The following is a 25,775-nucleotide window of genomic DNA, read 5'->3' as shown; positions in this document are numbered from 1 at the left end:
CCTTTCTTCTGTTTTGTGTTTCACTGTGAAGTCTGTCATGTTGCAGCTTGTAGTAAACAGTTAACAAAACTGTTAAACAGTTGAAAAAGTTTATTACCGCATAATAGTAGACATGTGCACAGAATAGTCTATACAGATGAGTGGTTATCAGTTAATCTTCCAGCAGTCAGTGTCTTTTACAAGGTTTCTTACAGCATGTAAAAGTAAATTGCTGGAAAAAAATAGTAAACCTGGAAAGAAGACGTTGGATTGATCCAGTGGTGGCATATGCCACCTGGGGAATAGTGAATGTACTGATAATGGCTTAAACATCGTCTGCCAACAGGTAGCTTAGTTGGAGACAAAGTAATACTTACTACAGCCAACTGAACAAGTTCAAAAGGGTTAAAATTGTAGCCTTCCAAATGGTTGGATAGTCATTTTGGAGAATTGCCACACAAGTTGGATATGTTGTGGCAGTTGTCCAACAGTGCTGGTATCAGTGGTCACATGAACATTCTCACACCCAAAGGCAAAGTTCTGGACTTCCATGTGGCACAGGTGCCCATCAGGATTGTTGTATTGTGAGAGCAGCAATGGCAGATAGTACAGCTACCACAGCACAGACAAGAGAGCTAGTGAGCCCAGACATGTCAACACATTGTTGCATACAGGTCATTAGCAGTGGGACTATGGGCATGCTCACCTCAAGCCTGTCTTTCCTCGTGCCAGAGCATTGACATGCACAGCTCAGCTGGCGTTGTCAGAGGATCACTTGGAAGATGGAATGGCACACCGTGGTCTTCAGTGATGAAAGCAGATTCTTCCTGCATGCAAGTGATGGTTGGTTGTGTGTGCAATGTAGATGTGGTGAGTACTGTCTGATAGTGTATTTATCCAAGACACACTGGCCCACCCCAGGCCTTCAGGTTTGGGGTGCAGTAAGCTACAACTGTTGTTCACCTTTAGTGTTTCTAGAGGGGGATGCTAACCGGCAGTTGGTACATGCAGAACATGTTCCACCTGTCCTTTTTCTGTTCTTAAAAGAGGGTAATGCTCACCTGCAACAGCATAACACATGCCTATAGACTGTCCACGAAACTCAGTATGCTCTGCAAGATGTGCAGCAGCTTCCCTGGCCAGCACAATCTCCGGACTTGTTTCTGATTGAGCGCATATGGGATGTACTGGAATCAGAAGTGACTTGTATGACTTGTCAGCCAACAATTCTTACAGAATTAGGTGAACAGGCCAAAGAGGCACGACATAACATATCCCAGGACAGTATTTGCCATATGTACGATTGACTAGATGCCAGTCAGCACGAGCATTGCCACTCATGGAGGCTACACCAGGTACCAATACGGATGTATCACCATGGGTGTTTCACTATGGGTCGGTACCTGAGAAATGCTTGTGCTATTTATCTGTAAATGTAATCTTTTGTGTACTTGATGTGCACTGTTGCAACAATATATCTTGAGTGAATTGGAAATCTTTAAAAGGATGCACAAATTTTTTTCCCCGGTGGTGTAGATAGTGTTATGATGGATGCAGAAGACCCATTGTGATTCAACAGCACCTGAGAAAGCTGCTCTGAAAGCAAATAGAGCTCCACTACAGACTTCATATTCAAAGTCTTGTAGAAAAACAGACATCAATGAAACTAAAATTAGCATCAGGGGAGCCATGTGTGGATCATCAGTGAATTAAGAAGTAAAATGTTACTACTGATGACAGAAAATCTTAAGCAGTTTGGTTCCTATGTTAAATCAGTAAAAAGACCAGTGCCATCTAAGCAATCACCCAGTGACCATATTGGCACCGAAACAAAGGAACGTCGAGTAGACTGAAATACTGAATTATGTCTTCTGATATTGTTTCTCTGGGGAGCATGGAAATGGCAGTTCATCCTCTAAATTGTCACGCGATCACCAAAATAACATTTATAAAATAAGTGTTGCTTAAGGCTTTACAGACTGACTAGTTGCAGGAATGATGCTCGGGTTTGACATCAAATGTTGTGAAATACGGGGAATATTTCATTGCTGCAACTGACAGACATCGTCAGCTGTGACGAACACATTACTGAGCTATGACTGAAGCCTCCTATTGAAGTCTGTTATAGTGACAAATGTGAAGGTGCCAAATTTGGTACCCAGTAGTGAAGATTTCTTGACTAGTACTGGGAAGACCAGCTGTGCCACCTGTCAGATGAACCGATAACTGTTGTTACTACTGGCCACTATATTCTGAATATTTAAGTTACACCAAAGTGTGATCCCTTGGATGATCAGTAGGTTATATATTAGGAAGTGCACACAGACAAAAAGTGGGCTTCAACCACAGGTGAATATTTTAATTTGTTTTCAGCATAGTGCTTGCTAATTACATTGTTCTCTGTAGTCAAGTTTGTAATTTGGAGCACCATCAATTAAGTAAGTAGTAGGAAACTGCTCTGATAATGCCCATGTATCGGTTTTATTTGAATGTGAAATCTGGAGGTGGAGTTCAGTTTACTCCATCTACAAATGGCTTCCTGCTAACACAGAAACTTCTTCATTGGGTTACTGCAATTAGTGATTATTCGGTGAGTGAGTGGGTGTCAGTGTAAAACATACAAAGAAGTTATTGCACTCCGACAAGAAATAATTACCTTTATCCAAGGCAGAGGTAAACTTACACAAGGTATTAATATGTGTTTCATTGTGAAGGGAGCTTGTGATCGACTGCACAGTGCCTGAAAAAGAACCATTGACAGTGTAGCTATTTACATTTAACAAATACCTTGACTCATAAAAGGTACACAACGGCAAGTACGCATTCCCAGTCTGTCAATTTGTGCAGTTGGTAGCTTCTTCTATAATGCCTTCTGCTGGCACTCCATGCTACTTTATCCTATGCAAGCCTTGTCATCTCCAGGTAATTGCTGCAACCTACACCCATTGCACATGCTTATTTTATATATATATATATATATATATATATATATATATATATATATATATATATATATATATATATATATATATATATATATATATACAAAGATGAGGTGACTTACCGAACAAAAACGCTGGCAGGTCGATAGACCACAAACAAACACAAACATACACACAAAATTCAAGCTTTCGCAACAAATTGTTGCCTCATCAGGAAAGAGGGAAGGAGAGGGGAAGACGAAAGGAAGTGGGTTTTAAAGGAGAGGGTACGGAGTCATTCCAATCCCGGGAGCGGAAAGACTTACCTTAGGGGGAAAAAAAGGACAGGTATACACTCGCACACACGCACATATCCATTCACACATACAGACACAAGCAGACATATTTAAAGATATGTCTGCTTGTGTCTGTATGTGTGGATGGATATGTGCGTGTGTGCGAGTGTATACCTGTCCTTTTTTTCCCCCTAAGGTAAGTCTTTCCGCTCCCGGGATTGGAATGACTCCGTACCCTCTCCTTTAAAACCCACTTCCTTTCGTCTTCCCCTCTCCTTCCCTCTTTCCTGATGAGGCAACAATTTGTTGCGAAAGCTTGAATTTTGTGTGTATGTTTGTGTTTGTTTGTGGTCTATCGACCTGCCAGCGTTTTTGTTCGGTAAGTCACCTCATCTTTGTATTTATATATAATTTTTCCCACGTGGAATGTTTCCTTCCATTATATATATATATATATATATATATATATATATATATATATATATATATATATATATATATATATATATATATATATATATATATATATATATTTTCCACTCTACTCTTCCCTCGTGTACCTAAATTTATGATTCCTTGATATCTCAATTTCTGTCAACCGATCCTGGCTTTTAGACAATCTTTGCCACAAATTTCTCCCCCTTCCCTCCCCAGCCCCATCCCCAATTCCATTCAGTTCCTCCTCATTTGTTACATGAGCTACCCATCTAATCTCCAGAATTCTCGTCTAGAACAGAATTTCCAAAGTTCAGATTCTCTTCTTGTGTGAACTGTTGATATTCCACATTTTGCTTCTGTACGTGGCTATACTCCAGAAAAATACCTTCAGCAAATACTTCCTAACTCTTAAACTATATTCTGTGTTAGCAAATTTCTCTTCAGAAGCACTTTTCTTGCCTTTGCAAGTTTATCTTTTATATCCTCATGACCTCGGCCATCATGAACTATTTTTCTGCCCAAATAGCAAAACTCTACTACTACTACTACCACCACCACCACCTTTTAGTGTCTCTTTTCCTAATCTAATTCTCTAAGTATCACCTGATTTGATTTGGCTACATTCAGTTAACTTTCTTTTTTGCTTTTGTTGATGTTTATCTTATATCCTCCTCTTAAGTCGCTGTCCATTTTGTTCAATTGCTGTTCAAAGTCCTTTGCTGACTCTGACAGGATTAAGTCATTGGCAGGCGTCAAACTTTTTGTTTCTCCCTGCTTTTAACTCATTTTCTAAATTTTCTATAGTTTCATTTACTGCTTGCTTAGTGAACAGATTGAATAATATTTGGGAAAGGCTACAAACCTGTCTCACTTTTTTTAACTATTACTTTCCTTTCTTGCCCCATAGACTCTTAAAACTGTCACATGATTTCTGACCCCTGCTATCTTGAGGACTTGAAAAAGTGTGTTCCCATCAACTTTGTCAGAAGCTTTGTTTTCGTGTACAAATACTGTAAATGTGGATTTGTCTTTTCTTAACGTATCTCCTAAGATAATCTGTAGGGCCAGTATTGCCGAGGGTGTTCTTACATGTCTCCAGAACTCGGTGACCTTCAGAAGTTGACTTCTTCCCATATTTCCATTGTTCTGTAAATAACTCGTGTCATTATTTTGCAATCATTACTTACTTAACTGATAATGAGGTAATATTAATATCTGTCAGCACCTGCTTTCTTTCGAATTGAAATTGTAGCATTATTCTTGAAGTCTGGGGGTATATGCCAATCTCATACATCTCGAACACTAGGTGGAATAGTTCTGTTGTAGCTGGCTTGCCTGAACATATAAATTGTTCTGATGAAATGGTATGTACTCCTTGATTTGTGTGTCTCAGTGCACTGTCAAGTTCTTCTACAGTACTGTATCTCCCATCTCGTCTTCACCTGTGTCGTCCTCCCTTTCTGTGTACGTCTAAGTCTGCATGTGCATACACAGTCCACAGTGTGTGGCGGGGGATACCTGTACTACTATTCGTAATTTCCTTTCCTGTTCCCCCACAAATAGTGAGGTGAAAAATGACTGTCCACATGCCTCCATACGAGCCCTAATTTCTCTTCATTATCTTTAAGCGAAATGCATGCTGGCAGCAGTACAATCGCTCAGCAGTCAGCTACAAAGGTCAGTTCTCTAAATTTTCTCAATAGCATTCCTCAAAAAGAATGTTGCCTTCCCTCCCTGAATTCCCGTTGGAGTTCCTAAAGCAACTCCTTAATACTTGTGTATTGTTTGAACCTGCCGGTAACAAATGTAACAGCCCTCCTGTGAAGTTCTTCGATGTGTTAATTTTGTCAGACTCGGTGCAGATAACAAATACTTGAGCAGTACTCGAGAATAGGTCACACTAGTGTCCTATATGCTATCTCCTTTACAGGTGAATCACATATTTCTAAAACTCCCAATACACTGAAGTCAACCATTTGCCTTTCCTATGACAGTCCTTACGAGCTTGTTCCATTTCATATTACTTTGCAGTATTATGCCCAGATATTTACATGACATGACTGTACAAGCAGCACGCTATTAAGCTGTGTCCAAACACTGCTGGTTTCTTTTTCCTATTCATCAGCATTAACGAAATCAAACATTGGAAACTCTAGGTAGGAATATCAACAATGTAGGATAAGATAGATTCCTACTTACCTTAAATAAGACACACTAAGCTCGAGACAGGCTCAATTAAGACACCTACATGGAGCAAAAGATACACATACACCATTCATACACACAAGCAAGCACACCTCCAACATCATGACTGGAATCCGGCCTGAGCTAGCTGCCACCCATCACACCAATTAGAAACTTTATCCAAGTCGTCTTGTATCCTCCTACAGTCACTCACCACCACCTTCCCATGCACCATGGCATTATCAGCAGACAGCAGCAGTATGCTACCAACCTGTTGGGGCACTCCCAGCAGTACCCAATTATTTTACTTATGAAGTCCTGGAGCCTCTCACATATCTGGGAACTATTCCATGTGTTGATATCTTTGTAAAGTCTGCAGTGACACACCATATCAAATGCTTTATAGTAGTAGCACTCAGTCTTCAGGCCACAAGTGGCCCATCGGGACCATCCGACCGCCGTGTCATCCTCGGTTGAGGATGCGGATAGGAGGGACGTGTGGTCAGCACACCGCTCTCCCGGTCGTTATAATGGTTTTCTTTGACCGGAGCCGCTACTAGTCGGTCGAGTAGCTCCTCAATTGGCATCACGAGGCTGACTGCACCCCGAAAAATGGCAATAGCACATGGCAGCTGGATGGTCACCCATCCAAGTGCCGGCCACGCCCGACAGCGCTTAACTTCGGTGATCTCACGGGAACCGGTGTATCCACTGCGGCAAGGCCGTTGCCGTCAAATGCTTTATGGAAGTGTGGAAATACTGAATCTGCCCTGTTGCTCTTCATAGCTTGCAATACATTGTGTGACAAAAAGGGCAAGCTGAGTTTCGCAAGTTTGATACTTTCTGCAACCTTGCTGATTCGTGGACAGAAGTTTCTCTGTCTCAAGGAAATTTTATATTTGCACTGAGAATATGTTCAAAAATTTTGCAGCAAACTGAAAGTAACAATATGCTGTATAATTATGACTAAGGCCTTACTGACCAGAAGCTATTATTTGTGACAGTCGTTTTGTTGTCTCTACCTGCAACTCAGCATGTCCTCTATATGGTTGATAGCAAATTTCCTTTTCACAATATTGTAACATTCCATTTTGGATTTTCCATTGCTTGATTTCTTAAAGTAAAATATAAAACCTAACTGCCTTAAAGTTCATTTCCATTGTGCAGCCCCTCTATATAGTCTTTTCAGCTTTTCCTTCTGTGATTGGCACTGGTTTTCCATCTGAGTGCTTCATATTCAGATAGATGCTTCTAGTTTCTTCAAATGCCACTTGAATTTTCCTATAGCCATTCTACGTGCTTCTATAGCCTTAGACTTGTCCCCTAGCCATTCTTGCTTAGCCATTTATGCATTTTTTGTCAGTCATTTTTTAAACATCTGTATTACCTTTTGCTTGCTTGCTTTATTTATTTTCTGCTTTATTATATTTTCTCCTTCCATCAAATTCAGCATCTCCTGTGAAGCCCAGGGATTTCTACTAAGCTTTCATCTATTTGACCCTTTGCTGCCTTCACTATTTCAGCTCTCAGAGCTATCCATTCATCTTTTTACTCTATTCCTTTCCTCAGTTTCAATCAATTGATGAACCCTAATGCTCCCACTGAAATTTGGAACGACCTCCAGTTCTTTGAACTCCTTAATTTCCTACTCTTTTGCAATTTATTCAGTCTTAATTGACAGTTCATATGAAATAAATTGTGGTCATGGTTTATATCTGTCCTTATAAAGGTCTTGCAGTTTAAAATCCAACTCTGAAATCTGTATTGCCAGTTATAATCCATCTGAAACCTTCTGGTGTATCCATGTCCTTTTCACATATGACCAAATGTTTCCAATGATTAAGTTTTGCTATGTGCAAAATTCTACCCGGTGGTTTCCTCTGTTGTTCCTTTCCCCCAGTCCATATCCTATTACTTCTCATTGTCTACTAAATTTCAGGCCCCATCAGAATTAAATTTTTCCCTCCCTTAACTACCTGAATAAGGCCAGGGTGTATACACCTGGGAAAACCAGAAAATCTGGATAAATCCAGGAATTTTTTCATCTAGTAGAAACTCAAGAAAAAACAAATGTTATTTATTGTTTTAGTTCTTGAGCAGAAAAAAACATTGCTCACAAAGCACCTATGTCCTTAGCGTAAGTTAGATTAAGTAGTTTGGTCCATTGGTAAAAAAAAAACAATAAGTTGATTTTTGAGCGCATGCATAGAGTACGTGATGTCTGTCGGGGGAATCCTCGTCATATCCAGAAATAAACTTTCCTGCAGGCAAAAGGGGACCGGGCTGTATAAGCTGAGCGGAGTAAAGACGAACGAGTGAATGCCATTCGCTGTCTGATTATGTTATTGTTTGGGTTTGCGAATGATCAGTGTTATAAGTACTAGGGAAATTCATAGATTCAGACTATGAGTGGAAATAAACAACTAACAGGAATAACGGGTAAGAAAGATTACATATTATTTCTCGGTGTATCCAGGAAAATGAAATTTTGTCAGAAAATTTTTGGCTAGATTGCAACACTAGTAGGGACCAGTTGTACAGTCCCGGTCTAGCAGCCCCTTAAGTTCTATTCTGGAAGTAGTGCGGAAAATGGTTTGTACGAACACAACAATGCCTAACCGGAGAATAATCAGGTATAACTAAACCGGTGATACTGGCAGGGTTAGTGAAGTTAACCGGTGAATACGTTTTGACGAACGCAGGAATAGTTCCAGAATTAGTCATGACAAGATTGTTTGTTAGAATGAGAAAGGAGAAGAAACGGGGACACCACACAAATTAGGAAAGAATATGACGATTTCAAATTTATATAAAAATCTGTCTACTACTGCTTTTCGATCTCATGCTTGAGAAACTGGAGCGTATGAATGAAATGTGAAACTATTTTCTGACATAAAGCTTTTTGCTTGTAGTAGGCCTAATAGGCATTTTATGTTTGTCTTCGTGAATTATATTCTGTCGTGTTATAAAAATGACCATTTGTGCCAAAAGTGTCTCGTTTATTTGGTGTGTGTTAAGATTTCTGCAGTGTTAGAAAAGCCTATTTTGTTTTATTTAGCAGGCAGTGACAAAACAGATGAAATCAGATCGAGATGCCACACCAGTCTTTGCTACTATTTGTATTAACAGCTTACGCAGTATTAGACAATAATATATCGATTTTTCATGTAGAAGAACATTTGATGAACTTTGATGAGGTAATAGATTCTGTGACAAAGGAAAGCACGTCAGGAAACCTGTAGCAAGATTAGACAGAAAACATGCTAGGAGCTAAGGATTGAAGAAATGTGTACTGTATTACTTGTCTCTTGTCTCCTTTATTTAATTTTATGTCATCCAAAACAAAGTTATTAGCTAACAGGCAATAAAGAGTGCAAATTTTCTGAAGAGTTCTTGTTCTCTTTATTACAAATAATCCCATCAATCCCATCTAATGTTAATTGCGAGGTGTGTTGTGTGTGTGGTGGTTTTTTTTTTTTTTAAAAAAGGGCCAGGGTGTCAAACGGGGCGACTGGGAGCAGGAGAGGCACCACAGGACATTTTAATTTCCACTGTCATGAATATAGTTTGATGGCATCCAGTACAAAATATACACGTTTCAAATCCACGGAGCGAAATACTGAGAGTGCGATAGAAGAATGCTGTGTGAAGAGGGGTGGCACTGCACTCTGGCACACTTAAGACCAAATAGCATGTCTTATGTTTCCTCGGACATATATGTTTTATGTATCAGACTCTTCAGAAAGATGTGTGCCACAAAATGAACAAATTTTCGAAAAATCGTTTTTTTAAATTTTTGACGTCTTATCTCAAACGCTCGAGGGAAGGGGCGAGGGTGGCGGTTCGGAAATATTGTAGATCCGGGGGAGGCTGATGCGCAGAGCAGCCAGAGTTATAATGGGGAAGTGTGTAGTCTCCATGTGACCCGTGTTTACCTTTAGTGATTTTGCTGTTTCCTCTTCGTTTACTGCTCTTGCGTCAAAAGAAAACAAAATGGATTTCTGAGGCCGCGAGCTATCAAGTGAATTAAAATACATTCACATAATTACGCTAGGCTAATACACGTTATTACTTTCAGATTTTATTTTATTTCCACTTTTCTGACAGCCATGCATTAATTGCCTTGTAGAACAATGAAGTTATTTTTGTCGGTTTGCTAAATAAATTTGGTTTTTATTAATCTTTTACCCTGAGGCAGTCAAAGTGTTTAGTTCCACATTATTGGCTAATTTCAAGTGCACGTTTTCATCTTCTAGCTCGTATGGCATTATGCCATAATAAAGAAAAGTGAGTTAACACAGTACTGGTACTGCAAGAAAATTTACATCCCGAAACCCACACTGAAAAGCTTAATATCAGGTCTAGGCTTACTTCATTGTGAATCTGGACATACGAATGTGCTCTTTAAGTATGCCATTTTAGTATGGTTCACGACATTCCGATGCTCTTGGAGTATCCTCTGATGTCTTTCTTTTATGACATAGTGTAAGATCTTTTATTGTTTTACACGTACTAACATACGGTCTTCCTGCATCATTGCAGCTGCCAAAGTGCGGTGGCGCCTGTTATCTGGCACTCTCTGATTACCACTGAAATGAACCTATTTCTAACAGGTCGCGGGAAAATATTGTGAATGGTGGTTTGAAAAGTGTTACTTTCAAAGTAAATTTCCTTTTACGCAAGTTGAACTATGTGCGAGAATGTATGATGAATTTCTTAAATAATAGAGCGTTTGATGACGAGCCATTTTTAGAAGTATTTCGAACCCAGAAGATCAGACCTTCATGTCGTTATTATGAGCAAATTGACGTAGTGCTACGGGAAGTTCTCTCTCCTCTGTGGTAGCTAATTTATTTGTGGAAAACTTTGAGGTCAAGTCACTGGACTCTGCTAAAAATTTTACTGGCACATTTGTGTGATATATCTTAAAGTGTAACACGCGCAAAAAATATCAACATTATATGTGAAAGCTTAGCTTCTCTTGCAGCTTATTAACCTTAGACATCAATATTATATGCGAAAGCTTTGCTTTTCTTGTAGCAAAACTATGTATATTAATTTAAAACAGTAACTTTTCATGTTTGCGTATCCGCGCTACAAAACAGTGGTGTTGCTATTAGATGACACCACGTGTCCTGTGGTCTGAATATCCGCTATCATTGCCTGGCGGGATCACGTGACATGAGCTATGACTGGCTTGCAAAAGCGCATTGCAATCTCAGTTACAATGGTTCGGAAAGTAACATGCGGTGTTTGGTGGAATTTGAATTTATACTTTCGTAATACGAAAACATGCAGTGTACATGTTGCTGCACATCAAAAATCTTTCCAAAAGGAGTTTCCTTCCCTGAGTTTCATTTCTTAAAGTGCTGGGAAATTTTATGCCCGTGTATAAAAACATAACCATTCAAAGGATTGATAAGTTTTACAGTTCCAAGGGAAAATATACGGTCACTTAATAACACGGGAAAAGTGTGTTTTCATCCAGGAGAAAGTGTATTTTTAACTGGGAAAAATATGGGAATTTTTTTCCTTGTCCGCGTGTAAACCCTGTTAGTGTAACATCACAACTGTTTATGTTAGTGTAGTTCGATCAGTTGCCAGTGTGCTCACATGCATGCACAGAGCTGGAGTCGCTTATGAGCAACACCTCCTTCCACTTCTCACCACTTGAAGTGTGGCTGTTAGCTACGTTTCTCACCACTTGAAGTGTGGCTGTTAGCTACGTAAGCAGCAGCAGTAGTAGCAAGCAGCCATATGCTAGCAGGTCCAAGCTGCCAGATCCACACATGCGCAGAGCAGAGAGAGTGGTGTGGGGGAGGGGTTGTCTCTACGTAACCAATGTTAATGTTTCGTGAGTTTCGCTGTTTTCTGTTCATTTACAGCTCTCACGTCAAATGAAAACAAAATAGATTTCTGCAACTGGAAGCTATCAAGTGAATTAGAAGTCACATAATTATGGAAGACTAATACTTTATTACTAATAATGTGGAATTAAAAAAAATCAGAAAATGGAAACTATAAACAGATATTAAATGTCCTGAAGAGCAATTAAGTTATTTTTGTTGGTTTGCTAAAGAAATTTGGCTTCTTTTGTCTTTTCCACAGAGGCATCCAATTTTTCATCTTAAGACACGTGTGGCACAATGCCATAGTAAAGAACTGAACGTGAAATAATACAGTACTGGTACACCAAGAAAATTGTATAACACTACCAGATACTACACTCCTGGAAATGGAAAAAAGAACACATTGACACCGGTGTGTCAGACCCACCATACTTGCTCCGGACACTGCGAGAGGGCTGTACAAGCAATGATCACACGCACGGCACAGCGGACACACCAGGAACCGCGGTGTTGGCCGCCGAATGGCGCTAGCTGCGCAGCATTTGTGCACCGCCGCCGTCAGTGTCAGCCAGTTTGCCGTGGCATACGGAGCTCCATCGCAGTCTTTAACACTGGTAGCATGCCGCGACAGTGTGGACGTGAACTGTATGTGCAGTTGACGGACTTTGAGCGAGGGCGTATAGTGGGCATGCGGGATGCCGGGTGGACGTACCGTCGAATTGCTCAACACGTGGGGCGTGAGGTCTCCACAGTACATCGATGTTGTCGCCAGTGGTCGGCGGAAGGTGCACGTGCCCGTCGACCTGGGACCGGACCGCAGCGACGCACGGATGCACGCCAAGACCGTAGGATCCTACACAGTGCCGTAGGGGACCGCACCGCCACTTCCCAGCAAATTAGGGACACTGTTGCTCCTGGGGTATCGGCGAGGACCATTCGCAACCGTCTCCATGAAGCTGGGCTACGGTCCCGCACACCGTTAGGCCGTCTTCCGCTCACGCCCCAACATCGTGCAGCCCGCCTCCAGTGGTGTCGCGACAGGCGTGAATGGAGGGACGAATGGAGACGTGTCGTCTTCAGCGATGAGAGTCGCTTCTGCCTTGGTGCCAATGATGGTCGTATGCATGTTTGGCGCCGTGCAGGTGAGCGCCACAATCAGGACTGCATACGACCGAGGCACACAGGACCAACACCCGGCATCATGGTGTGAGGAGCGATCTCCTACACTGGCCGTACACCACTGGTGATCGTCGAGGGGACACTGAATAGTGCACGGTACATCCAAACTGTCATCGAACCCATCGTTCTACCATTCCTAGACCAGCAAGGGAACTTGCTGTTCCAACAGGACAATGCACGTCCGCATGTATCCCGTGCTACCCAACGTGCTCTAGAAGGTGTAAGTCAACTACCCTGGCCAGCAAGATCTCCGGATCTGTCCCCCATTGAGCGTGTTTGGGACTGGATGAAGCGTCGTCTCACGTGGTCTGCACGTCCAGCACGAACGCTGGTCCAACTGAGGTGCCAGGTGGAAATGGCATGGCAAGCCGTTCCACAGGACTACATCCAGCATCTCTACGATCGTCTCCATGGGAGAATAGCAGCCTGCATTGCTGCGAAAGGTGGATATACACTGTACTAGTGCCGACATTGTGCATGCTCTGTTGCCTGTGTCTATGTGCCTGTGGTTCTGTCAGTGTGATCATGTGATGTCTGACCCCAGGAATGTGTCAATAAAGTTTCCCCTTCCTGGGACAATGAATTCACGGTGTTCTTATTTCAATTTCCAGGAGTGTATTAAAATAGTAATACGCGGATAATGTTACATCTGTGAAATGACTTTTATTTTTATGGCTGTGACTGAGTTTAATGGAAAAGCATTGGGCTTAATTTGTTTGTCTGAAGATTTCTATTGAAAGAAAGCAGTAACAAGGTAAACTGGAATTGAACCAAGGTTCTATTAGCAATCAAGTACACTGTAATTACATAAAGAGTGTCACCAGCCTAATTAGGCAAAAATTGTACCCAGTACTATCATGATTCGTGGAGAAAGTTAACTATCGACATTGACTTCACTTGAACTACTGTTTTGCTGAGAAGATACCAGACAGTAGCACAGTTTAGCAAGTAATGTAACTGTAATTAGACTAGAATTACACAGGAGTATTATTAATGCCTGGCTACAGTTGTCTGAGACTGCAGTCGCGTGTGTGTGTGTGTGTGTGTGTGTGTGTGTGTGTGTGTGTGTGTGTTAGCCAGTTCTTATTCTTAATTGCTGTTATTCTGCTCAACTATTAGCATGGGGACTCAGAAACTAATCTATCAGTAGGCGCAGTTGGATGCCGAACACTTTGAAGGTGCAACACAAAATGTGAAACACTGGTAACTACATGACACAGGAAATTGCAAATGCTATTATTTCAATAGAAAAAAATCTTTGAACTAAATACTATAAAACTTGTCTTTGTAATTGTACTTTGATGAAACTTTAACTGTTCAGTTATACAAACTATGTGGAGTAGTTTAAAACTTGTGCTCACTAAATTATTACGTACTTTACAACACAACAAAGTTTGCTAACTTTTGTTAAAGAAGATAGCTGCTTTTCAGTTCAGTAAAATGATACTCAGTCTTCTTGTAGCACTTTGGATAGGACCCTGTCTAGGTAAATGACTAAGGATAAAATGTTTTTCATAGTACAGAGCTAACCAGAGCATGCCATGGATAGTAAGCCACATTACTTCTGTATCCAAGGCTATGTTGTGTAATTTTGCAGTTCTTCTTGACTCAAGTTCACAAGATGCACTCTCTTTGCCTGCTTGCCACTGACTCGTGCCACAAAGGAGCTTTGCAATTCAACTGCTTTCTCCTAGCTTTCAGCTGTGTGCTGTAGCAGCACAGCAAGGTCCTGTTGGCTAATATCACAAGGCCAGGTCATTCAGACTGTTGCACCTGTAATTATTGAAAAAGCTGCTGCCCCTCTGCAGGAACCACATATTTGTCTGGTATCTGAACGGTCACCACTCCAATGTGATTGCACCTATGGTAAGGCTATCTGTATTATTGAGGCGCACACAAGCCATCCTGCTGAGGCAAGGTCCGTGGTTTGTAGGTGGTTTGTTCAGCTACAATCGGAAAAAATAAGACAGAGAATTCATTATGGTGTCTCTCAATCTTCTCTTTCTTTCCTCCTACTCTTTGGGACCCACCTGGGTAGCTAAGTTTGTTAATGTGCTACTTCCCAGATGTTGAGAGACGATCATGACCTGGATTGTGTCTGCTTCCTCGATTAATGACGAGCTGGTCAGCCAGCCAGCCTGGATGTGTTTATGTGGTTCCCCACTTACCACATGGTGTGTACAGGCTGGTACCCACATCCTGCCTTTTACGTACTTTCCTCAATTTATAGTGTGTCGTTTTCTTCTTACGTTCCTCACTTTTTCCTGTAGCAAATTACATTTTAAATTTACAGTGCAACTTTCTCTCTCACCTTTTGAGATTTCCATTCTTTACTGGCTGTTATTGTACTTCTTACTATACTTTCATATGCATCAGCAAATGGTTAACTCTGGTTCTCACTTTCAGATGCCTCTCTCTGCTCTTCTTCTTTCCTTTTCATCTCTCTGCTCTTCTTCTTTCCTTTTCATCTCTCTGCTCTTCTTCTTTCCTTTTCATCTCTCTGCTCTTCTTCTTTCCTTTTCATCTCTCTGCTCTTCTTCTTTCCTTTTCATCTCTCTGCTCTTCTTCTTTCCTTTTCATCTCTCTGCTCTTCTTCTTTCCTTTTCATCTCTCTGCTCTTCTTCTTTCCTTTTCATCTCTCTGCTCTTCTTCTTTCCTTTTCATCTCTCTGCTCTTCTTCTTTCCTTTTCATCTCTCTGCTCTTCTTCTTTCCTTTTCATCTCTCTGCTCTTCTTCTTTCCTTTTCATCTCTCTGCTCTTCTTCTTTCCTTTTCATCTCTCTGCTCTTCTTCTTTCCTTTTCATCTCTCTGCTCTTCTTCTTTCCTTTTCATCTCTCTGCTCTTCTTCTTTCCTTTTCATCTCTCTGCTCTTCTTCTTTCCTTTTCATCTCTCTGCTCTTCTTCTTTCCTTTTCATCTCTCTGCTCTTCTTCTTTCCTTTTCATCTCTCTGCTCTTCTTCTTTCCTTTTCATCTCTCTGCTCTTCTTCTTTCCTTTTCATCTCTCTTTCCATACTCCTAACTTCCTTTCGACATTTCCAGCAACTTAATAGAAAAAAATTGTATTAGACCTTTAATTTAATAAGGTGCAAGTTGCTCTTCAGTGACTTGTATGCCCATGAACTATCCCAGTTATCCGACCAGGGAAAATAGACTTAAGTTTAACATGGAATATGAACCACACATCATTCCTGACAACTCTTACATCTGACAAAGGTGGAGGCCAAATTAAATCCAGACTGAAACTTTCTGTGGTCTAACTGGGATTCGATCCCTGACCTCTGTTTCCGGGCATGCACTTCACCACTAGACCACCAGGTCTGACAGTGTCGTCAGTTAACTGATGTTAATGCAACCCATATTCTCAACTTTTGTTGTATGATTTCAGCCCTTGAAATTCCATTGTCATATTTGTATATGGGAACATGCTGAAAATTAATGCCTTCAAATTTTTTGTGAAAACTCTTCAAATCAAACGAACATTACTACATCTTTATTCTTCATGTCTACATATTTGCAGCCATCTTCTGCTGGAGGTTCAGAATTCTACCATGTAATGTGGCAGTGTGTAACTTAACTATGTCAGTGTGTGAAAGAATGCTCAATGTAATTAATTGAGTTTGGGATTCAAAGAGTTCATCTACACATGTAGCACCCTCTCATTCAGCATGACAATGCCAGATCACACACATGAAGAGACATCTGCAACTGTCAGGCGCCTTGCATCCACCATCATCAGTCATCCTCCAAACAGTTTCTGATTGGCCCTGTCCGATTTTCATCTGTTCCCAAAATTTAAAGAACATCTTCGAGCACATTGTTTTGATAGTGATGAATCGATAGGAGAGGTGAGGTTTTGACTCTGTCAAGCAAGTCAGGCAGTCTACAATGATGGTATCAACAAACTGATGTCTTGTTGGGAGAAATGTGTTGGTTGCAGGAGTGAATGTGTTGAGAAATAAATATATAGACTTGAATAATAGAGATACAGAATGTCAATAATCTTTGTTTTATTTAAAATGCTTTAAGAGTTTTCACATAAAAAGTTAGGAGGCATTACTTTCCAGCCTGCCCTCATATATTGTAGTTATTGAAAACTATTTTTTCAAGTTAAGATCTTTGCTTTTGTTCCTAAAAAAGATGTATTTATGAAAGTTTCTTTTACAGGATGATGCAAGGTTCACTATGCTGAAAGCACTGATAACAGGGTATGTAATTTTCATTATAGTCTGATTTTGTGCAAAAATGAGTTGTTAAAATTCTACACATAAAGTGTGGTTCATGACATAGTTGCACGTTCTATAGGCAATGTTCATGATAACGTAAGGCTCAGGAATTCATCACTTATATAATAATTACATTTATTAAAATATATTCAAATGTATTTATTATTAATTAGTTATTTACTTATATTTAAGATACCTTTGAGATGAACAAATGGTCAAAGGGAAACAACTTTGTCAGTCCATGTCAACTCATCAAGGGCTCCCTGCACCATGGATTAAAACACATTGTTTAGAATTCAACTGGTTTTGAAGCTTAAATAGAAAATGGTATCTGTAAAAGAAGTGTTGAATAAGGATATTTTCACCTTTCCACAAATATAATCTTTTCAAAAACTATATAGATTGTTGAAAATAGATGAATTAATTTTTATGTGCACTGCCTTGTGCTACTGACCAATTTTTTCTGTTAAAATTTTCGTCCCTGTCTCTGAGGAAGGCTGGCAGGCCGCTGATGGGACTGCTTTATTGGGCCTCAAGCCAACCTGTTGCATACTAAGTTTCATGTTCAGCATATGTTTAAGAGAGATAAGAATTTTCATACCCAACTTTGATTCAAATTATCCAGCATTATTAGCCATTGTTGGACAGTCATACTTCGGTAGTCAAAAGTATAGTCTTTCTAATGAGCCATATTTGGAAAGGTTTGTAAAAATCGGGTAAAAATACTACAATTTTGCCCTTCTTACAAGACCTTAAACTTAACACTTCATTAATTTTGTGCTAGAAAGTGGTACATAAATGAAACTTTATATTTGAGAACCTTGTGTTGTTAGGTTACTGCATGCCAAGTTTCATGTTCATCGTACCCTTTGTCCCTGATAAGAGAAGAAACCAAATCTAAAACTTTCAGTCGATTTTGTCTAAAATTTTCTGGCTGGATATGGCACGTGTAATTCTTTTCATTATTATTGTTATTAAGAGAATGTATAAAGTTGTACAAGGTGGCCAAATTTCGTTTCATTCAACAAAATATTTCCTAAGATATAACAGCTCAGTCGCCAGAAATTCACGCTCGCTCTGTGCCGAGTTGCACATGTAGTCACACAAATGGCCATATCTCGACCAGTTTTGTTTAGACGAATAACGTTCATCCAAACTTTACCGATGTTTATGGGGGCATGTACAAATGTTGACATCAAATTTCATAGAAAGCCATGATTTTAAAGCAGGAAATGTTCCAAAATTAAGCAGTTTGATGTGGAACGACCCTTAATGCAATGGTGGTCAAACATTTTTGCTCAAGAGTCAATATTGACATTGTCGGACAGTAGCTTAGACCTCATATGAGATGTCCCAAGACTATCAGTAGTTCTAATGGAATGTTGTTTCCTCCTGGGTCCTTGTTTCATCTCAGGTCTTTCAGTGCTCTGTCAAAACTCTTCACGCAGTGTCATATCTCCCATTTCATCTTCATGTACATCCTCTTCCATTTCCATAATATTGCCCTCTACTACTTCGTCCTTGTATAGATCCTCTTGTATATACCCTCCACCTTTCTGCTTTCCCTTCTTTGCTTAGAACTGGTTTTCCATATAAGCTCTTGATATTTATATCCTTAGTGATATATGCCGCTGTACCCTTACATTTGTCCTCAAGCCATTTTGCACTTCCTGTCGATCTCATTTTTGAGAAGTTTGTATTCCTTTTTGCCTGCTTCATTTACTGCATTTTATATTTCCTCCTTTCATCAATATCTCTTCCGTTACCCAAGGATTTCTACTAGCCCTCGTCTTTTTACCTACTTGATCCTCTGCTACGTTCACTATTTCATCACTCAGATCTACCCATTCTTCTTCCATTGTATTTCTTTCTGCTGTTCTTATCAATCGTTTTCTAATGCTCTCTCTGAAACTCTCTACAACCTCTGTTTCTTTCAGTTTATCCAGGTGCCATCTCCTTAAATTCCTACCCTTTTGCAGTTTCTTCAGTTTCAATCTACAGATTATAAACAATAAATTGTGGTCAAGAGTCCACATCTGCCCCTGGAAATGTCTTAAAATTTAAAACCTAGTTACTAAATCTCTGTCTTGCCATTATATAATCTATCTGAAATCTTCCATTGTCTCCAGGCCTTTTCCACGTATACAACCTTCTTTCATGATTTTAAACCAAGTGTATGCTATATTAAGGTATGCTCTGTGCAAAATTCTACCAGGCCGCTTCCTCTTTCATTCCTTACCCCCCATTCCATATTCACTTACCCCCCATTCCATATTCATTTACTTTTCCTTCTCTTCCTTTTCCTACTATCGAATCCCAGTTCACCATGGCTATTAAATTTTCGCACCCCTCACTATCTGAATGATTTCTTTCATCTCATCATACATTTCATCAATCTTTTCATCATCTGCAGAGCTAGTTGGCATATTACCTTGTACCACTGTGGGAGGTGTGGGCTTCGTGTCTATGCTACAATAATGCGTTCACTATGCTGTTTGCAGTAGCTTATCCATGCTATTTTTTTTATTCATTATTAAACTTATATTACCCCTATTTGATTTTCTATTTATAACCCTGTATTCACCTGACCAGAAGTCTCGTTCCTCCTGTCACCGAACTTCACTATCTCCCACTATATCTAACTTTAACCTATTCATTTCCCTTTTTAAATTGTCTAACATACCTGCCAGATCAAGGGAGCTGACATCCCATGTTCCTATCCATAAACGCCAGTTTTCTTACTCCTGATAAGGAAGTCATCTGAGTAGTCCCCGCCTGGAGATCCGAATGGGGGACTATTTTACCCAAGAGGACACCATCATCATTTGACCATACAGTAAAGCTGCATGCCCTCTGGAAAAATTACGGCTGTAGTTTCCCTTGCTTTCAGCCATTCGCAACACCGGCATAACAAGTCCGTTTTGGTTGGTCAGATCAGTCAATCATCCAGACTGATGCCCGTGCAACCACTGAAAAGGCTGCTGCCCCTCTTCAGGAGCCACACGTTTGTCTGGCCTCTCAACAGACCCCCCTCCCTCCAATGTGGTTGCACCTACGGTACAGCCATCTGTATCGCTGAAGCACTTAAACATCCCCACCACTGGCAAGGTCTGTGGTTTATGGACTTTGCCTCATCACTTGAATACCACCATGCAAGACAATTAGAGATAACATTATTTTCTGTTTCTAAATTCTACCCTCCCTCTTTCTCGAAACAACTACAACTTTGTAAATAGTTAATGCCATCTCACTTAAGTTAATAATAATATTCAATTGTAGTTACCTGACATTACGTTCTTTCACTCAGGAGACGAATTGTTTTCCAATCGTCACCATTCTTAAGGAGGGAGGAGAGTGAGTGAGCGGTGAGGAGTAGTCTTCAACTAGATTTTTTAAAGTACTTTGTGTGTATTACCTTCAAGCTGTAATTTCATTTTTAAATTGCTCACTCGGATTCAGCATTAACACATACATGAGTAAAACTTTGTCAGGCTCCTACAGCTGTTTGATAAAATTCTGGAAAGGGCAAGTTACATATTCAGCTTCTTCTCTGCCTTCTTAGTAGTATATTTCGTAAATTATATGGAGGGTTTTTTTTTTCCTCTTTTCTCTCTCCTCACTTAAAGAGGCTTGTTCTCATGTTTTTGTAACTGTAATGCTGTTAGGCACTCTGTAGCACATTTTAGTAATACTGGAAAGGGTAGAGTGTGTGTGTGTGTGTGTGTGTGTGTGTGTGTGTGTGTGTGTGTGCGCGCGCGCGCGCTCTCTGTGCGGACACAGTAGGAGCTTGTGCGTTTCGCAAACAGCTGAATGTGCTTTCTGCTGTGGTCAGTCGTGTCCAGACTACTGCCTCGGGGTGTAGTAGTGACGGAGAATCTGCAAGGTGCATGAGACACCTCAGGTGTCGCTAGTTTTCCCCAGGCGCTCTGCTGCCAAGGCATCTCCCAGTGTACATGACGCGGTGGATCCAACTTCACAGGAGAATCAGTAGAGGGTGGTAATGTATTCATGTCACTCGAGGCAGAGGACCATTGTGGAGGCTGGCTGTGTGGCCTTGCCCAGGACAGTTGGATGCCCCTCCAGTGTGTCCAAGCAGGCACACAGGAGGAGAGGTTTAGTAGTTATCTGGAGCTACAATGTTTGGTGCGTTATGAAAGCCCTGAGGCAGATAGCATTCGAGGTGGGAAAGAGAGCCAATGTGCACTTAGTATGTCTGCCGAGGGCCTCATTCGAGCTGTGGGGTATACCTTGCCTGTGGCTATCAAGCATCCAGGATGCAGTCATTTGCAAGGTGCAGCTCGTTGGCACCAACAGAGCCTGTCGCGTGGGTTCTAGACCAATCTCAGTTCATACAGGTGGCTGGTGGAGTTGCCAAGGCCGCTGGCCACACACACAGGGTGCAAGCAGAGCTTGCAGCATTGTTGCCAGAGGTGATAGGTGTTCTTTGGTTTGGAGCTGTGTGAAGGGTCTCAGCCAAAGGCTTCGCTGACACTCTGACGGTCTTGGCTGCAGAATTCTGAGCCTGAATTATCAAGAAGAGAATTGCACGACTCACTTCAATAGGTCAGGGGTGCACTACACAAAGGAAGCAGTTACTCAGCTTGCAAACTACTTAGGGAGTGCACATGGGTTTTTTTTTTGGCTGTGTTGGGTTGAGGTTCTCTGATAAACACTCGCCAGGCAACTTGGAGATACAAAATCAGACCATGGTCAGAGTAAACTTTACTCTCAACATTTTATCAGTAAATTGCTGTAGTACTTGTAATAAAGTTCTTGAATTTACTGCCCACCATGAAACTTCTTGCGCACAAATAATTCTCAGGACAAAGAGCCAGCTGAAACACGAAGTACAAAGCTCTGAGATATTCAGAAATTCATGGAATGTATATTGAAAAGATAAATTTAATACAATAAGAGGGTGTGTGTTGATTGCAATTGACAAAAATATTGTCTGAAGTGATGCCGGATTTTGAATGTGACTGACGTTACCTTGTGTCTTAAAACAGGTCAAGGTGAAATAGTTAATTGTTGGATGTTTTTACCAACCACATGTTTTAGTCATTGACAGTAAGTCTACAGTAAGTAGTGCAGAGATCCCATATTGTACTAGTTCTAAATTACTTTAACCTGTTGAATATAGAATGGGATGTCTATGGATTCATTGCAGGGGATACAGACAGACAGTCCTGCGAAGTTATTTTGAACACAGTTTCCCAAAAACTGCCCTCAGCAGCTAGTTCAACAGCCCACACACAGTGGAAATACTTTAGACCTTGCAGCTACCATCAGTCCTGATCTAATCGACAGCATGAGTACAACAAAAGGATTAGTACCATGATATCATAGTGATGATGGTTATTAAATTTAATAAAGCAATTAAAAAAGGCTAGGAAAATATTTGTGCAAGAAAGAGCAGACAGCCAATGTTAACATCCCCCTTAGACAATGAATTCAAATCATTTAGTTCCAGTATGATGGACATTAAGGAATTATGGACAAAGTTTTAACAGGTTGTAAATCCTCTTGAGAATATGCGCCAGATAAGTGGAATAAAGATGGAAAAGACCCACTATGGTTTAATAACAAAATTCAAAAATGTTAAGGATGCAAAGGCTGTTGCACTCTCAGTTCACAAGAGAATGTGCAAATGACAGCAGGCAAAAGTTAATAGAAATTCATGCGTCTGTAGAAATGCCAGTCGGACAGTAGCAGCTGGCCGAGACAGGCGTAGCAACAGGGAAGTAACCAATTTTGTGGCTTTTACGAGTTCCTAACTGGAAGCGAATTGTATAATTTCATCTGTGTGCTTTAATAGTTTAGTTCCTTGAGTCTCTGCATGTTAATTTAATATCAAATAGCCACAGTTCTCGCGTTTTCATGTGTGTCGGAAAGTAAACCGATTTTATGACATATTAAAAGTTCCTAATCGGGGATAATTATTTAGTTTCACTTGAGTGAGTGCTTTGGTAGTTAGTTTAGAATCACTGTGTATTATCTAATTTATTAGACACTGTTCCTGCATTTTCGTGAGTGTATACTGTAGAGTTCTGTAGCCTGTGCCGACAGTCCATTTATCTGGGTAGCTCAGTTTTCTGCAGTCTTTAGTATGGATAAGGACTGTGATTGTTGTGTGTGGGTGCGAGCTGAGTTGGTGGCACTTCACTCTGAGCTCTAGGCTGTGATGGTTTTGGTTACACAGCTTGAAGCTGTAGTGGGTGGGCACCACTGTTTTGGGCCAGCCGTGGGGAGCCAGCGGATGTCGAGCACGTGAAAGTCCTCCGATCGCTCCTCACCAGTGGCCAACCCAGTTACTGCTCGCAGTGAGGTTGATCCCTCATCCATTGTGGAGTAGAAGGTTGCCCCGGGGCATAGCAGGCAGTGAAAGGTTTCCCAGGAGGCCGCACGTAAGGGCTCCCCAGTGTCTGACAAACAGGTTTCAGCTGCCAACATGAGTAACTTAGAAGTAAATATCCCCGGTGTAGTGAAGCAACTTAAATCTCTTAATAAAAGCAAGTCTTCTGAAATCTCTTAATAAAAGCAAGTCTTCTGGTCCAGACTGTGTACCAGCTGGGTTCCTTTCAGAGTATGCTGATGCAATAGCTTCATACTTCTGCTTGTGTCTGTATATGTGTGGATGGATATGTGTGTGTGTGCGAGTGCATACCCGTCCTTTTTTCCCCCTAAGGTAAGTCTTTCCGCTCCCGGGATTGGAATGACTCCTTACCCTTTCCCTTAAAACCCACTTCCTTTCGTCTTTCCCTCTCCTTCCCTCTGTCCTGATGAGGCAACAGTTTGTTGCGAAAGCTTGAATTTCGTGTGTATATATGTGTCTGTTCGTGTTTCTATCGACCTGCCAGCGCTTTCGTATGGTAAGTCACATCAGCTTTGTTTTTAAATATATTTACTATATACAACTGTTCACTCGACAAAAGATCCATACCCAAAGACTGGAAAGTTGCACAGGTCACACCAATATTCAAGAAAGATAGTAGGAGTAATCCACTAAATTACAGGCCCATATCATTAATGACAATATACAGCAGGATTTTGGAACATATATTGTGTTCAAACATTATGAATTACCTCGAAGAAGACAGGCTATTGACACACGGTCAACGCACATTAGAAAACATCGTTCCTGTGAAACACAACTGACTCTTTACTCGCATGAAGTGTTGAGTGCTATTGCTAAGGGATTTCAAATTGATTCTGCGTTTCTGGATTTCCAAAAGATTTTTGAGACCCTACCAAACAAGTGGCTTGTAGTGAAATTGCATGGTTACAGAATATCATCTGTAATGCAACTGTACTCGTGATTTCCTGTTGGAGAGATCACAGTTCGTAGTAATTGGTGGAAAATCATAGAGTAAAACAAAAGCGATCGCTGGCATTCCCCAAGGTAGTGTTATAGGCCCTTTGCTGTTCCATATCTAGATCAACGATTTGGGAAACAATTTGAGATTGTGTGCAGATGGTGCTGTTGTTTATCAACTAGTAAAGTCACCAGAAGATGAAAACAAATTGCAAAATGAATTGACCCTAAATAATGAAAAGTGTGAGGTCATACACATGAGTGCTAAAAGGAATCTGTTAAACTTTGGTTACATGATAAATCAGTCAAACCGAAAGGCCGTAAATTCAACTAAATACTTAGGAAATAATGAACAACTAAAATTGGAAGGAACACACAGGAAATGTTGTTAGGAAGGCAAACCAAAGACTACGTTTTATTGGCAGGACACTTAGAAAATGTAATAGACCTACTAAAGAGACTGCCTGCACTACACTTGTCCATCTTCTTTTAGAATACTGCTGTGTCACTGAAATGACAGGATTTGGGATGGTCATTATTATATGTTTTAATAATACCGTGATAAAGTATGGGAAATCAGACCTCGTAAGGAAAGATAAAGGTGTTCACTCTATCTGCGTGCTTTGAGATTGAGATTGGAATAATGAGAATTGTAAAGGTTGTTCGATGACCCCTCTGCCAGGCACTTAAATGTGATTTGCAGAGTATCCATGTAGATGTTGAGTGAAGAAACCTGCAACAATCACCACCATATCTTTGCAGTAAGTCCTGCTAAGAACTTGAGAAAATTCTAGTCCTACATAAAATAAAGTGGGTCTAAGGCTTCTAACCAGTTGTTTGTTGACCAATCAGGTGTGGCAGTAGAAAATAGCAAAAGAAAAGCTGAAGTTGTAATATGCATTTAAGAAATTGTACATAAGAGACTCATGGATGATGTAATAATACATCCCTGGTGTAGAGAAACAGCTGAAGGAGTTGTAAGCAAATAAGTCACCACTTCCTGATTGAATGCCAGTTCGCTTATAAAAAGAGTTCTCTACAGCATTGACCCCATACTTACCTTGCATTTATTACAAACTTCTTGCCAAACACGAAGTCCCAAGCAACTGGAAAAAGCACAAGTGACTCCTGTTATGAGTAGGGCAAAAGAACATACCTGCAAAATTACACATAGATATCTTTGACATTGGTTTGCTGCAGAATCCCTGAAAGTATTCTCACTTTGAATACAGTACATTTTCTTGGGGTTTAAAGCTTCTGCCCACAAATCAGCACGGTTTTAGAAATCATTGCTCATGTGGAACACAGCTTTCCCTTTTCCCACATGAAATTCTGTGAACTGTTAATAAAAGGCAATGAACAGTGAATAAAAGGCAACAAGCAGATTCCGTAT

At 40.6% G+C, this 25,775-nt stretch overlaps 1 protein-coding gene and 1 pseudogene across 2 annotated transcripts in view; one reads left to right on the top strand and one right to left on the bottom strand.

Moving 5' to 3' along the window:
• Nucleotides 1–25,775, top strand: part of LOC124797994 (baculoviral IAP repeat-containing protein 6-like) — a 142,853-nt gene that overhangs the window by 72,942 nt on the left and 44,136 nt on the right. For both annotated transcript variants that reach the window (XM_047261179.1, XM_047261180.1), the window contains exon 4: nt 17,012–17,052. In XM_047261179.1, the coding sequence (XP_047117135.1) occupies nt 17,012–17,052 (41 nt within the window). The remainder of the gene's footprint in view (nt 1–17,011; nt 17,053–25,775) is intronic.
• On the bottom strand, nt 6,432–6,548 carry LOC124799885 (annotated as a pseudogene).

Source organism: Schistocerca piceifrons, chromosome 5 (genome assembly GCF_021461385.2).
Source record: "Schistocerca piceifrons isolate TAMUIC-IGC-003096 chromosome 5, iqSchPice1.1, whole genome shotgun sequence".
In the NCBI taxonomy this organism is placed as follows: Eukaryota; Metazoa; Arthropoda; class Insecta; order Orthoptera; family Acrididae; genus Schistocerca; species Schistocerca piceifrons.
This window is presented reverse-complemented; position numbering and strand designations above follow the sequence as displayed.